The sequence below is a fragment of the Amphiprion ocellaris genome, chromosome 2 (assembly GCF_022539595.1).
Source record: "Amphiprion ocellaris isolate individual 3 ecotype Okinawa chromosome 2, ASM2253959v1, whole genome shotgun sequence".
NCBI classification, from domain to species: Eukaryota; Metazoa; Chordata; class Actinopteri; family Pomacentridae; genus Amphiprion; species Amphiprion ocellaris.
Window position 1 is genome coordinate 31221715 of NC_072767.1, and position 14023 is coordinate 31235737.

Sequence of the window (14023 nt, forward strand, 5' to 3'; positions counted from 1 at the left end):
TGGAAAGCAAATGATTCTTGACTCTGGAGGTTGTAGAAATTGAAAGCTAATGAGCTGAGGAGATGGCGGTTTTTAGGGCTCTATAATTCATTGGCTATTTTAACATGTTCCCCTGCTCTTCCAGGTATCGCCTGCATCGCCCTCTCATTTGTCGACGCCCACGGTCGGCCCCTTCAGCTTCCAGCTCAGGACTGTGCCGCTTTGCAGAAATCAGAAAACTGCACCATCCCTCTCGATCCAGACCATTTTGATGAGCTGACCACTGTGGTTAAAGTGGAATCCATCAATGTCAGCTCAGGTACAGGTAAACGTAACACTTAGCAGGTAGCCACACTCATGGATGTAGGTATTGTATGAACATTGTCCAGGGATTTTCCTCCAGAAAATTGTAGATGTCAAGCTCTTTGTTTTCTTTTGTTTTCTGTATTGTGGGGACTTTTTGCTCTTTTTTTTTTTTTTACAGAAAATAGATGGTATGGGGTTAGATGAGGTATTTACACACATATTCAGTGACAAAACAAAAGTCAGATGTACTTGGCATGCAAACCAACTCAGCAAGCAAGTGCTGTGTTCGGAGAAAACTTTATTTCCCTATTTTATTAGTTTATAGCTTAATGCACTCTGCACATTTGTAAACATGAATATATTCCATTTACTGATGACATGAGGGTCATGAATTAATGGGATCTTGACATAGTTGACTTGTTGAGAGAAAAACAGCTTTTCAGTTCACTAAAGATGATCTCTTTTAAAAATAAATGTATACCAGCAAAAACAACAAACTGATGCTGGCTCACAGTGATAGGGGGAAAATGAACTGGTTTAAATAGGAAATATGTGAAGAATGGTTGCTTTTGTTCCACACAAATGAACTGTAATGCCGCTAAAAAGACCCAAATGGACCACAGTGGGAAATATCCCCAGTGGAGAGGAAAAGACATGCTCAGTTACCTCCCTCTTTTTTAAAATTGCCAATTATGCAAATTGCATCTATTCTTAAAGCAACCTGCAGCAGTTCAGGATTGCACATATGGAAAGATTTGCAAGAAGGAGCAGGATTGAACCTGTCTTCACTTGTAGTTCCTATTATGACCCAAACCTTCATTACTCATTAGGTTTCTTCTTCTTTATAAATATGTTTTCAGTTACTTGCCACTAGGATCCCCACATGTAGTGCTGGCTTTTTTGGATATAAATAGAATCAGGTCACTGTTTATTAATGAGGTTGCTGTGTGAACTCCACCGAGTTTCCTTTGGAAAGGAGGAGCCTGTAATTTTTTTGACAAGCAGCTTCAAATGACAGAATTATAGCAGAAGGAGACAGAATTTGGTGTTTTTTTAAAATGATTTTTTTGTAGAATATGCGGTCAGTTATTCCTGACTGTGATCACAATGTGAGTCAGATCATCTGTGGATCATGTAATTCAGGTCACATATTAATACCAGGTGCCAATGAGATCTTAACATTTCATTCCAGTTTATTTCAACCTGCTGTACTTCCCTGTAATGTGGCTATTATGACTTTTTCTAACCTTGCATTCCAGGCTTTCATTGTAGCGATTTGTTTTGCTTATTAGCATGAGCTCCCTACAGCTTTCCAAAGCAAGTGAACAAATCCTTTTAAGTGTTTGTTTTCTGTCTGACTGTAAAAAACAACACAGACGAATGGAGCAGACATTTTGCTCACTGCATGGGCTTTTACTGACCGTATGATGAGCTGAGTGTTTGGTCCAGTCGCTCTTGATCTTTTCTTCCAGTTGATGTTGGGAGGTGAAACACCACCTCCAGGATGTTTATCAAAGCAGCAGGTTCATTAGTTGTAGTTCCACTGCTGGTATTCTTCTCATCCATGGACACATGGAGATTTTCTGCAGACTCAAAACAAACATTGGACATGATTCATGTAAAAATTGTCTTTCTTTGGAAATCTGCAGGGATCTCCTGCTAATTGCCCTGCTAAACTCCATTTCCACAAATGTCTATGAATGATGTGATTAGTGCAAAATCTGCATTTTACTTTGAGCCACAATAACCACATTAAGAGGAAGTATAGCAGCTTGAACTCACTTCTCAGACTAGGTAAAGCTCCTTTACTTCATTGAAGGCATTATACAAACATTTTCATTGGCTGAATAATACTAACCATGACTAATGTGTGAAATCAATGCAGTTTATTCTTGGCATTACAAACTAATTTTCCAGCAGAGAAAGGACTCTTTCACATTGTCCTTCACCCTCCTTGGTTTCATATCAACACTGGATTTGTTGTTTTTACAAGGTTACATTAAGTCCCAGGAGTCATTTTAAACTTTAAACTGCACTAATTTTAAAGTGGATTAATTACAGACTTAAGCTGTGTCATGGGTAACAGTCCGGCCATTAAATTTAAAGTCCACATATTGAAAGCCCATAAAAGCAAAGGAGTAAATCTTTCCGATTAATGAACACAACAGTTTTTGTTACTGGAAGCTAAATTTGTTGGTGTGACGGTGCAGCACATGGCCATGAATCAAAATTAAATCTTAGTTTTGGGGCGTATTATTAATACTATGGTGTTTATAAAGTGTTAGTCACACTCTGTTGTTAGTGTAATTGGGAAAAATCAGCACATAAGACTGCAGCTGTTTGGTTTTGTGGTAATAAAAATAGAGCCATCCACATGCTGCTGTACATTGACAATCGTAATACATGCGTCCATCTGTGCTCTCTTATATTATTTGAAGACATGTTAATTAAAGGTTGCTCTCAACATTAAGTGTGATTGTTGTGGAGTTTTGATGAAAATGCTGCCTCAAGTGGGATCAAAGCGGAGTGTATGAAGAAAGCAGCAGATGACAGGAAGTTTGAATTGGAGCCAGATCACATAAATCACTCAAAAAGTCTCTCCACTCAGTTACATCCTTATTGTGAACATGAATATTATTTCCATCATCCCTCTGAAGGAGAGCAGTGTTAGTTTTCTAATAGAGGCTTGTGTGAGTGACAGAGCCTTACAGAGAGGGACAGGTGGCTAATAATTATTGGCTTGTTCTTCTGTGTGCTGTGCAGTTCAAACTGTTCATTCCCATGTGCTGCTTTTACCATCAATATATCACAGTCAGAATAATCGTGAAAGAAATGACACCATGGTGGCGATGATTAATAGCCTCTATCTCCAGTCAACGGTATTACAGCTATAGCTGCTACTGCTGAAACAATTCTAAGACCACATTTTTGAGAATCGCGACCACTTCCCTGTGAAAGTGGAATGTTGGGTATTGTTACTCTGTGAAAAATACTGTCCCTAAATCTTTCTGTGCAAACACACTGTATCCCCTAAAAACTTAGCCTACGATGTTACGATAGATGTTACTCTGTTTTGAACTCCTCGTTTAAAAATGGCTTTCTTCGTAGACATAGATGTTTTACTTGCCAGATTGTTCTTCGGTTTGTTTCAATCAGTAATTCAGAGTGTTGTGCTGTTTTTCAGAACGGCCTGGTTCATCTGTCTCTCTCTGAACCTTAAAATCAGCCAAAATTGTATTTGTTCAGGGATTATTGGTTCACGTTTGGAACACTTTGTTTTTTAGACGGCTCACAACAAAAGCCTGCTCAGACTCGCTAACAGTATCTGTTCTCAGAAACAGAGTGAAACGACTTCTGTCGTCAAACAGAAGATTTAGAGTTCCTGAATTTACATTTATTACTCTGAACCATTTCTTCATCCCTCTGAACTCCAAGTTTTTGGGTGTTTTTTGTTCCAGCACCTCTATGGAAACAGCATAACCGTGGCTAGAAGTAGAGAGAACTCGCAAACAAATAATGACGTTGTAATGCCACACAGTATATAAAAGAGCAAAGATACATTTCTTTGATCATACATTTTCCAAAAAAGAAAATGGAATCAATATGTACAATAATTTACCAAATCCCTATCCATGTTACCAGTTCTAGATGAATGGCTCTGCATATGATTGATATTTTACCACTTACATTTTTAATTGATTTCCCTTGTTCTTGCATCTACTCCGTGTAAACGCTGCCTGCAGTTCATCCAAGTTGTCCCCAGTTTTTGTCATTTTTCACTGTTGATGATAGTTGCTCTGAGGAGCACAGAATGATTTGGTTTTTAAAGGATTTGGACAGTAGACATTTATTGTTTTGCACATATAGAATAATTGATGAAATATTAAGATTTTAAGTTTTCCCAACAATCCAAATTATTTTTTTAAGTTCAATTTCCGTTGAAAATTGAATATCTGACAATTCTTCCTGTTTTCACAGTTTCTGATTGATAAATGGTAACACGTTTATTTATTTATTTTTTGGGCTTTTCTTTGTTTAAATAAAATGCCTTCATACCTATTGCTGGGTTGTGGGGTCCAGAGAGTGAAACATCAGTCTGTTCTGCTGCTCATCCAGGATCAGTGCATTGCAAAATTAGGGTTTCATAATTGTAAATATTTTGTTTACTATTGTCTTCAAGTTCAGTATTTTTTTCAGGGCTCATACCGATACAGATTATTAGTAATGAAGAAGACCAAAAACTAACCTTTGAAAGTGAATTGCAGTTGAAATTATTAAATGCTAAAATTCTGAATAACATAAACTCTAACACACACTTTATTTACAATGCTTTGTATTTTATGTTTTGCATGTTTTTGTACAAGAACTTTTGTACGCTTAACTTCCATTGTTGATTGCCTACTGTTCCTCACATATGATCAGTCAGCGCTGTGAATGAGACATTGATTGACATGACAGAGGGGTGTCTACTGATAGAGTTGGCTGCATCACTGCCAAAGTGCAATTTAAAACTGATTTCTTTTATTGGGAATCACTTATACAAAAAACATACAATACCTCTATCTGAAAAATACTGCATGTTTAATACAATATTCTATATTATCATTCTGTTATCATCAGGGGTTATTTTATTTGAAAAACCACCTCTAAATATGTAACTTTAATAAGCATAGGTGAAATTTAGGGGTTTATTCAACAGCTGGAGAAAGAGTTAAAGGATGCAAAATGAATTTCAATTGACAATGAAGTTGTATGTCATATCATGTCATATTTCTCTGTCTTTATCTTTTTTAAACATGTCTCTTTGTCTTCTAACAGAGCCACAGCTGTATGTGCGCTTTGACATCTGGGAACAAGGCAACGTCAGCCCCTTACAGCTGAGCGACAAACTGCAGGGGGCGCTGCGCCACGCACTCTGTGATGTTGTCATGGAGCTCAGAGTCTTACCAAATCCTCTTTGTATTGGAGTCCACTGCCCAGCCACCAAAGCTCAGAAAGAAGAGGCTAAAGGTGAGGTCATCATCTAATGGGTATTTATCATTCGTCTATGCTGTATGTGCTGTGTGTGTGTATCTGTACCAGTTTACAATCAAACTGCAGTGGAAGGAAGCATTGTTTCATCAAGCAGCCCAATAAAAGCAACATCTTATAGTCTGTTTTTCAATCCCATGCCCCACATTTAAGTCCATTTCTGTCTGACAGTGTCCAGAAGAACCATAGTGAAACATGTTTTTTTTTTTAGCTCTGATATAATTGCTGTCATTGCTAATATATGGTTTTGCAAGAGAATAAGGAGGAGAAGAGGGAGAGAAGGCTGTGTCTACTTCCTGCAGCTCAGAGTTTGATGGCTCTGAGAAACTAAAAAGCACGAGCCATTCAAATGTCCACACTACATACAAAAGTCCTCTGTAAAACTGACATCCTGTTGCTGTAATTATGTGTGTTGCTTTATTTGACTGTGCCGTCACAGTGCTGCTGCATTTGTTAGACAGATTTGGAGTGGATTGCTGGTTTAAATGTCCGAAATGTGGGCCGTATTCTGTCTGTGTTCTTTTGGAATCATTTCTCAGTTTTAACAGATCAATATTTGTCTGTAGCTTTAACCTTAGAAACAATGAATGCTGAACCGGCTTTCATAATGCTATTGTCACTACAAGCAGATGTTTTGCTGCTTGCAAATCACTGAAATATACTATTCTATTTTTTTTTTATGATTGTGACTTGATAAACAAAATATCCTCATGTTAATATGAAACATAACCACTGTTGCATATAACTGTAATATTTTTCTGATTAGGTTGCAGAGGCTATATTATAATGTGCAGCAGTAAAGCATGATTGGAAAGAAACCTTTTTCCTCTCAAGATCCTTGATGCCAAATTAGGTTGTTTCCACTCGGATGTGTCCATCAGCACACAGTTAAATGAGAAAACAAACTCTACTGTTAATAAGAGCTGAGCTTACGCCTTATATAAAATATACAATAAGTGGGATCCAGAAAATGTCTGTGGAAAGTTTTGTCTATGCTTAAAGGCCTTCTAAACTTGTGAATAGCGGTAATGAAATCAGTGTTTATGATACTTATCATTGATATTTCCACATCCTGAGACTATGTGCTAACTCTGTGCTGATAGATCTACAGCCCTGCATGTAGTCGGACTTACTGGATGTAGACTTTGGGTATAAGTTTACCATTTCCATTCTATATTTTACACAGTATTCTTCCATTTTAATGACACTGGTCATTTCCCTTCCTTCAAACAAACCACCAAAGCAGTTCATCCCAACTTCGTTTTTCAGGGACACCGATGCTACATCATGGGCTTAGCACCACTCACGACAAATGTGATTGATGTAAAGAACAAACAAGCTGGAGAGTTTATTCCCCAATAACAGAACAATAATGAGCTGCAGCCCGATTATTTTCCACAGTGCTGTGTGTAACACAGTGTGCAGGTATTTGTAAAAGCAGGTGGCAGAAAAGAGAACATTATGTTTGACTTTATGAGGCTGGAGCAGGGCAGCATGATACTGCAATCTGTCTGCAGCTACAACACAGGTGTGCTGCAACCATACTGTGATTAAAAGTGGACACTTTAAAATTCTGCCACTGTACACAGTCCTGTTGAGAGTACATGCTGTGAACATATCAACTATATTTACATCATTCGAACCCCCAATTTCAGCTGTGGTTTCATGGTGGGGTTGTAGAGCTTTATTGAACTCACAAATATACCGTTCACTGTTCTTTGTTCTGTCTAAGCACACAACACTAAACAAAAGTGACACCTGTTTCCTTCCTTATTTTTCAGGCAGTCTTCTGTAACAAGCACTTTGCCACCTACTGAACAGAGCAGTAGTTCTGAAGGTGTGGTACGAGTGCTGATTACAGAGCAGCTGATTCTGAGTCTGTGTGACGTCTGAGACTGCCAACGCAGCTTGTATTTCTCAACTTGAAGGACACCATATTAGCATGTTCACAGGATAGAAACAAGTAGTTGTGTTTAAAGTAAAAGCATAGAGAAACCAGAAAAGCACTCAGAGAGCACAGTACTCCACCAAGGCTGCTCAGTCTGTCATTTTCGACGGATAAGTCCGCAGTGGTCGATTTGTATTAGGATGGCAATCATGTGATCGTCAGCAGGCAGCTGACGCAGTGTTCGCTTGTCATAGTTACAGTGACACCGTGCCATTATCAATGATACACAAATCTATTAAAAAAAATTGCGGATCCAGACTATAATCCGCATCACTGCCAAAATCTAATGAATTGATCCTTGTCACATTTCTGACCTTCTCTAAAAATTTGATCCAAATCTGTTCATCCGTTTTCAAATAATTTTGCTAACAGAAAGACAGACCAATGCCAATCACCACATAATCGGCATTGATTTTCTCCAATATTTTTACTCCGCCAAAGCTACGCCTTCTTGGTGGGGTAAAAATACTGGAGAAGATGAAGTCACTGATCACCCAAAAAGTTTTTAACTGCTTGGTTATGTTTTCTGGGAAGTGTACAAACTTTCATTTAACTTGGATGTAAACTTCTGTTGTTCTCGTTGTCAATTGTGTCTTCAGGATTTCTGATTCCTTTGCCTGAGGTGAAAGAAGTGAAGGACAGCCCCAGGCAGCGCAGTGGCTCTCGGGTCTTTAAAACCAGCCCTTCTCCAATCACTTTGATCCAAGGAGCTGTAGGAAGCACCCCAGTGACAGGGACCAGCACACCTGAGTCCACCACACCCACCGGCAGGAGCACCCGCCGGAGTTTCTGGGATATACTGGTCAGTTCTCTGAGAAACTGAAGGTTTTTACTACAGAACTCTGCTTTGTATAGCCTCATTACTGGCTACATTACCATAACAAGCTCTACATTGAGACCACCGAATTATTGATGTTATTCTGTATTTTCTGTAAATTTGCAAGCCAACACAGAGCTTATTTTGAACAGTGTGAATGTGTTGTTTTTTTTTTTTTTTTTTTCCACAATTCAGAGTAAGCCAGACTCGACAGAGCTTGGAAGCCCCAAGACAACTGATGACATAGTGCAAGAGAAAGGAGAGGAAGGCCGAGCGGCACGACGGAGGCACAAGACGGAGAACGTGAAGCAGCAGTGGAGTCAGGAGAAGGCGATGGCCGTGGAGCTGGAGCAGGCCCAGAGGTGGGGAATCCTTACTTCTAAATACAGAGACTCCTCTACTGACTATCATTATAAGAGAAATGCCTAAAAAACTGTTGACAAGATAACTTAAGTGCAAACATAGATTATTGGTGAATATATATTATGTAAAGCACTACAACACTATGGCTTAGCAGACTTTCCTATAGAGCAGTGATTTGCAACCACTGAGAGAGAGATTATCCAATGTGCCGTGTAAAATGATCCAATTTCACTGAATTGGTTCAAAAAATTATTTAGTTACTGGAAATAATTTGCCATTGTTGTATGCCTGTGCCTGTAATGTAGTGACTATCAGAGTAATTAAATATTCTTCCATGTCAGTGGGGGACAGCAGGTAGTTGATGAACTTGTTAATTGAAGACAACAGAATTAGGCTAGTGGTGTGTGGAAGAGGCAGTTGTGAGAGCGATAGGTAAATATTTGCAGAGGAAAAATATACACTCCAAAGTGGACCCTGGACACACTTCTGACCCAGATGAAGGCCCTATTATGAGTTGTGATCAAGAAAAAGCAAAAACTTCATTTGGATTCACTTTCACCAGGGATCTTACTGCACCAACTCCGTTATGCTTGGTGTGTGTCCAACAGCGCCGTGGTTGGACACACACCAAGCATAATGGAGCTCACCCGTCACTTCAAAACAAGAATGCAGACTATTTTGTCGATGTTTTTGGAAAGGACGAGACTTTGCAAGAGCAGGAGGAACTAACTGAACTGAGACATGATTGTGGTTTGAAGCTAAGCTTACTGACCTAACTTTTGGACACTTGTTGATGGTTTGCTGCCAAGAAGTTCCCCATTCAGGCAAACTATTTTACACAACATATCTTTGTCAGCTGAGCTTTTCAAGCATGATTCCTATAAAAACTAAAAACATAAAGAGACTGAGAGCTCTTGTAGGGCTTTCTTCAGTTCCTGCCAGAATATCAGTTTTGTGTTTATCTAAATAGTCCCAGGTTTTACAACAAGTGAGTCTAAATAAAATTAGAGCCTAAATTGTCTCTATATACTGTATTAGACTGCAGTGTGTCATTGTTACATCCCCGGCTCGGGGGGGAAGGGAAGCAACATAAACAGTTGTAGTTGGTAAAAATCAAATTATTTATTACAGAAAAGTCTGAACAAAAATGTGCAAGATATTATACAAATGAGGCAAAACTAAGGAAGAGGGCTGGTGGGTGCAGCTCAAATCAAAGAAAACAGAAAAACACAAGAAGAGTTCTCATAAGGAGAACTTAACACTACACTACAATACAATCACTGTGGACAAAAGGAAAAAAAGTAAACAAAAGGCTCACTACCTGGGAACTGGCACAAAACAAAACTACATGGGAGTCAGCACCCCTAACCCTGGTGAAAACTAGACAAAAGAAAACTACCTGTAATGAAATGAAATGTTGCTGTATCAGTTTTTAACACTAATCCTGGTCCAATTCCTACCACACAGTGTATCTTGCCTCAACCACACAGATCACACAGAATGACACGCTAGAAGTCAGCTGCCTCGTTCAGCTGAACTGCCAACTCTTTTAAAAGAGTTGGCAGTTTTCGGTTGGTCAGCCTGGTGAGCGCTGCACCAATCGCAGGACTCCTGGTTGCAGTCACGCCTCTGCCGTCGTGGTCCAACCAGAGAGTGGGGATCACACAGCCCTATTTGCATAGCCACAATATTTGGTTAAAACACACACACAGGGTAAGGAGGCGCTGGCCGTAACAGTCATTTTGTAACATTTTTGGTTAGCCGTGTGCTGTGGGATTTTTTTAATACAAAAAATGTACTGTGCCTCAAAAAAGGTTGAAAAGCACTGCTTGAGAGCACTATCCGAAATCACTTGTGAGGGCCAGAAACTTCAGCACCTGGACAAGAAATCACCGTGTTACTGACAGCGAGCAACAAGCCATGAAACTACCACAGCTCTGCTCTTTTACTGCTGTTAGACCTGTAAAAATGTCGCTTAATGCATTGTGGGGGGGTTTGTGGCTCTGTAGGAGGCAGGCGTCTCAATTGGAGGAGGGAGATGCAGGCACTTTGCACCCTGTTTACCAGGATACCTGTCAGCCGTGGATCACCTTCATGGCTAAACTCGGTACGTTTCTCCCTCATGTCTAAACAGAATCTTTAAACAGAATAACTGCATCTTTTGGCATTGACAGGTTTTAGATTCCGTGAGCTGACCTCCCTCTGTTTCTGTTTATTCCCTTTTAACCTACGACTGCTGCTGAACAGGCTGCCCCTCCATTCAGCAGTGCACGGCTGAAATAGCTTCACATTTCCTGCTGCCTTCCATCTTGGCAGAGGTTGTGAATTTGGTCAGTTCTCTGGCGAGTGATACATCAGTGAAGGCCTTTGAAAAGACAAGGTGAGTTGTTTGTGCTGCTTGTGAAATCATTTTCCCTCAATTATCATCACCCTTCATTGTTGTCTCAGTACTTTTTCCATTCTGAAGACACTTTCATCGTCCTCCTGTTGAGAACTAAAATAGCTCTGACATGCTTCTGTGATATTTACTTCTTTTTGTATAGTGCCAAGGTTTTATTAATCTTTCCTAGTTGTATGAAAACAGATTTTTCAGTGCACTTCATACTTTCATGACTTTCCAAAGTTACACAGATTTCAGCAGTCTCAGGCAATTCAGTTTCAGCTAAAATGTTGTCGCTTCCAGTTCAATTAATATTTCAACAGCAGTCAGTGTTGATCATTCAGCTTCTTACGTATTCACTTTTCAAATGATATTTCAACTGCTTCCAGCCATCTGATGCTTCTAATAATTGTTGCTGTTCAACTGAAATTTCAGCAGCTTCTTCTGAACACAAATCAAATGTGAATTGCCTTTATCTTTTACATGGAAGGGCCACTGAAGGCAAACAAATTGCTGAATTCTCACATCTCTGTGGGTGCAGTGGCTGTTAAGATGAACTGTAGACAAACATGGATGAACTCTTCATCACGTCACCCGCAGGTTTCCCCAAGAGCTTTTTTGAAGCTTAGTGTGGGATGTCACTGTACCAAACCTCACCGAACTCTGGGCTAATCCAAAATATGCAGAGAGGTGAAGCATGAATAGAGCTGAGACAGACTGTGCAACAATCTCTGGGTCATGGACTGTCCAGTGACGGCACCCATCAGTCATTCAAAGTGGCCACAACCTTTTCATTTATAACTTAAAGTCTTAATACAATTTAAACAGGTAAATTATCTAAAAATTCACCCTGGACACAGTTGTCATGGATGGTGAAATAGGATATACAGATCAAAGCAGTTTTTGTACCAGCCTGTAAACATGTTTATTTCTGCTGTAAAACTGGACATCTTAACATGGAGGTCTATCAGGATTGATTTGCTTTTGGAGCGAACTTCAAGTGAACATTCAAAGAACTGCCGTTTTTGGTGTGTCTGCATTGGCTTAATTGATCAGCCCCAGAGGTTGCAGCCTGTTTATTAGAGTTCATTAACAAATGGCTTGCTCATGAGAAAACACAGCAAAAAAGCAACATGTGCCGTCTTTGTCAACAGGATTTGACACTGGCAATTTTCAGTGAAACCATCTCTGGGACGTTTTTCATTGAGACACATAATGGAGATGTCCCAAACAGAGTATTTAGAGACAGTAAAAGCTTACTTTTTTTAGTTTTTTTTTTCCCTGGGACAACAACCATCAGGGAAAATTTGGGGATCTAAATGAACATTTAAAAAATAAATGTTTTAAATGTAGAAAGATTGTATTCAACAACACAAAAATAGCTTTGTGCAAAAAATGTGATCTAAAAATACATTTTAAAAGAGCATTTCTTGTTTTAGTGACTGAAGTATTGCACAAATATCGACCAAACTGTCAAAAAAAGACTACGGTTTAAGGAGGTTATGTCTCCTTAGTTATGTAGTTTCTCTGCCTTCTTCTTGCAACATGCACAAGTGGTCGCTTAATGGAAAACCAGGGAAGGGTTTAGCTTCGTATCGGTGCACTCCACTTTGGGTTAAGGGAGGTAATGTCTGTCTCTAGTTGTCCACATACCAGCAGCACAGCCAGCAGAGTTCGCAGAGCACATCACAAAAAAATGAGACAAAATCAGTAAAAATCCTATCGCCATAGTCTGGAGGATCTCTGATCAAAAGACTTTATTCTCACACTTGTATCTCAGTGTCCTTAATATCTCAGACCAGTGCTGTGTTATAGCTGTGTGATGTTTTTTTTCTGTTTCTCAAAACTTTTGCAGCTGCCCTGCAGCTGGAGACGTATTTGTACCATTCACACTGGTTCAGAATCTCAGCCAGCCTCCAGACGCTACAAGGAACTTCATTCTCATTGGCCGTAACTTCCACCAGTGGCACTGCAGCACAGAGCAAGGTAATTTGTAAAGCCAGACATTCGCAGCCTTCATGCACTGCCTCAGTGTGTCATAGTGTGAACTACACTATACACGATGCAACACAATAAATGACTATCAACCAGTAACGCAGTTAGATTTTGTTAAAAATACCCACTCAGCTGTTTATGTCTTTTTGTCCAGATAATTCCGTTCTGGCTGGTAATACAGACATTTAAATTTGCTGTCATAAGGGCTTCAATCAGAAATACTGCATCAGTGCATTTAGCACTACATGAAAATCACAGCCACCTCATTCATTTAATTCAGTATAGGTCCTACAGTGACATCTCTGCTGACACTGTGTGGCTGGCACACAGAACAAGCAAAAAACATTTGACTTATTTCAATTTTTGCTGCAATACAACGCACAGCATGCTGTGGTGGCCAATTAAATATGTACAGTTTTGGAGATGAGGATAAAATTGTTGCAAATGATTAATCTACAGGATGGAAAAATCATGTAACACAGTTTGTGCAATGTTTTGTTTTCTGATAAACTCATAGATTTGTTCCTGCATTGCATTTTATCACAGACATCTCACATGAAATAACGTCTCAAAAATGAAACTCATGCTACAAAATTGATTCAAAAGCTGTGTAAAATCAGAAAAGTGAGCTAATTATAGTCACAGAATATTAAGAGTGCTCCGATCATGATTTCTGAGGCCAATTAGCAACTGATGGAAACAGTATCAATACCGATCAGTCTAATTGAAGTGTGCTGTTTTTTTATTTCAGGGTTATTTATTAATTTATCAATTATTAAACAACATACACCAACTGACGAGTTTGAAAAGACGTGTTATCTATAAGTATATATAAATATATATATAAGTGTCAGATTTAGAACTTTCCACTGGTCTAAACATCTCTAACATACCAGTTCTGTTAGAAAGCTTCCCTAGATCTAAGCTTGAAATTGTGATATTTTATCAAAATCACTTCATTCTACATGGATAATTTTAAAAAAATATATCAAAATGAGCCATTTGCACCAGATCCTGTAAAATTTTAAAATTCTGTTCTTCTCCGTGCAACCGGGAAGCCATTAGTGTCAGTGTTTACAGATAGGAGACAAATATTGAAGCAAATTAAAATTACAAGGAAGTGAAATTTGTATAGTATGGAGAGCTTTTTTTTTTTTTTTTTTTTTTAAATTTGGGTAACACCTGTGGGTACTTGGAAGAATGC

The 14023-nt window shown here is 39.0% G+C and overlaps 1 protein-coding gene across 13 annotated transcripts in view; it reads left to right on the forward strand.

Moving 5' to 3' along the window:
* The window catches only part of szt2 (SZT2 subunit of KICSTOR complex), a 110585-nt gene that overhangs the window by 57552 nt on the left and 39010 nt on the right, over positions 1–14023 (forward strand). For 12 of the 13 annotated variants that reach the window (XM_055016778.1, XM_055016791.1, XM_055016802.1 and 9 more), the window contains 7 exons: positions 125–304; positions 5104–5295; positions 7864–8066; positions 8277–8443; positions 10454–10551; positions 10692–10824; positions 12680–12810. In XM_055016778.1, coding sequence (XP_054872753.1) covers positions 125–304; positions 5104–5295; positions 7864–8066; positions 8277–8443; positions 10454–10551; positions 10692–10824; positions 12680–12810 — 1104 coding nt within the window. The remainder of the gene's footprint in view (positions 1–124; positions 305–5103; positions 5296–7863; positions 8067–8276; positions 8444–10453; positions 10552–10691; positions 10825–12679; positions 12811–14023) is intronic. The other variant, XM_055016790.1, reaches the window with a different exon arrangement.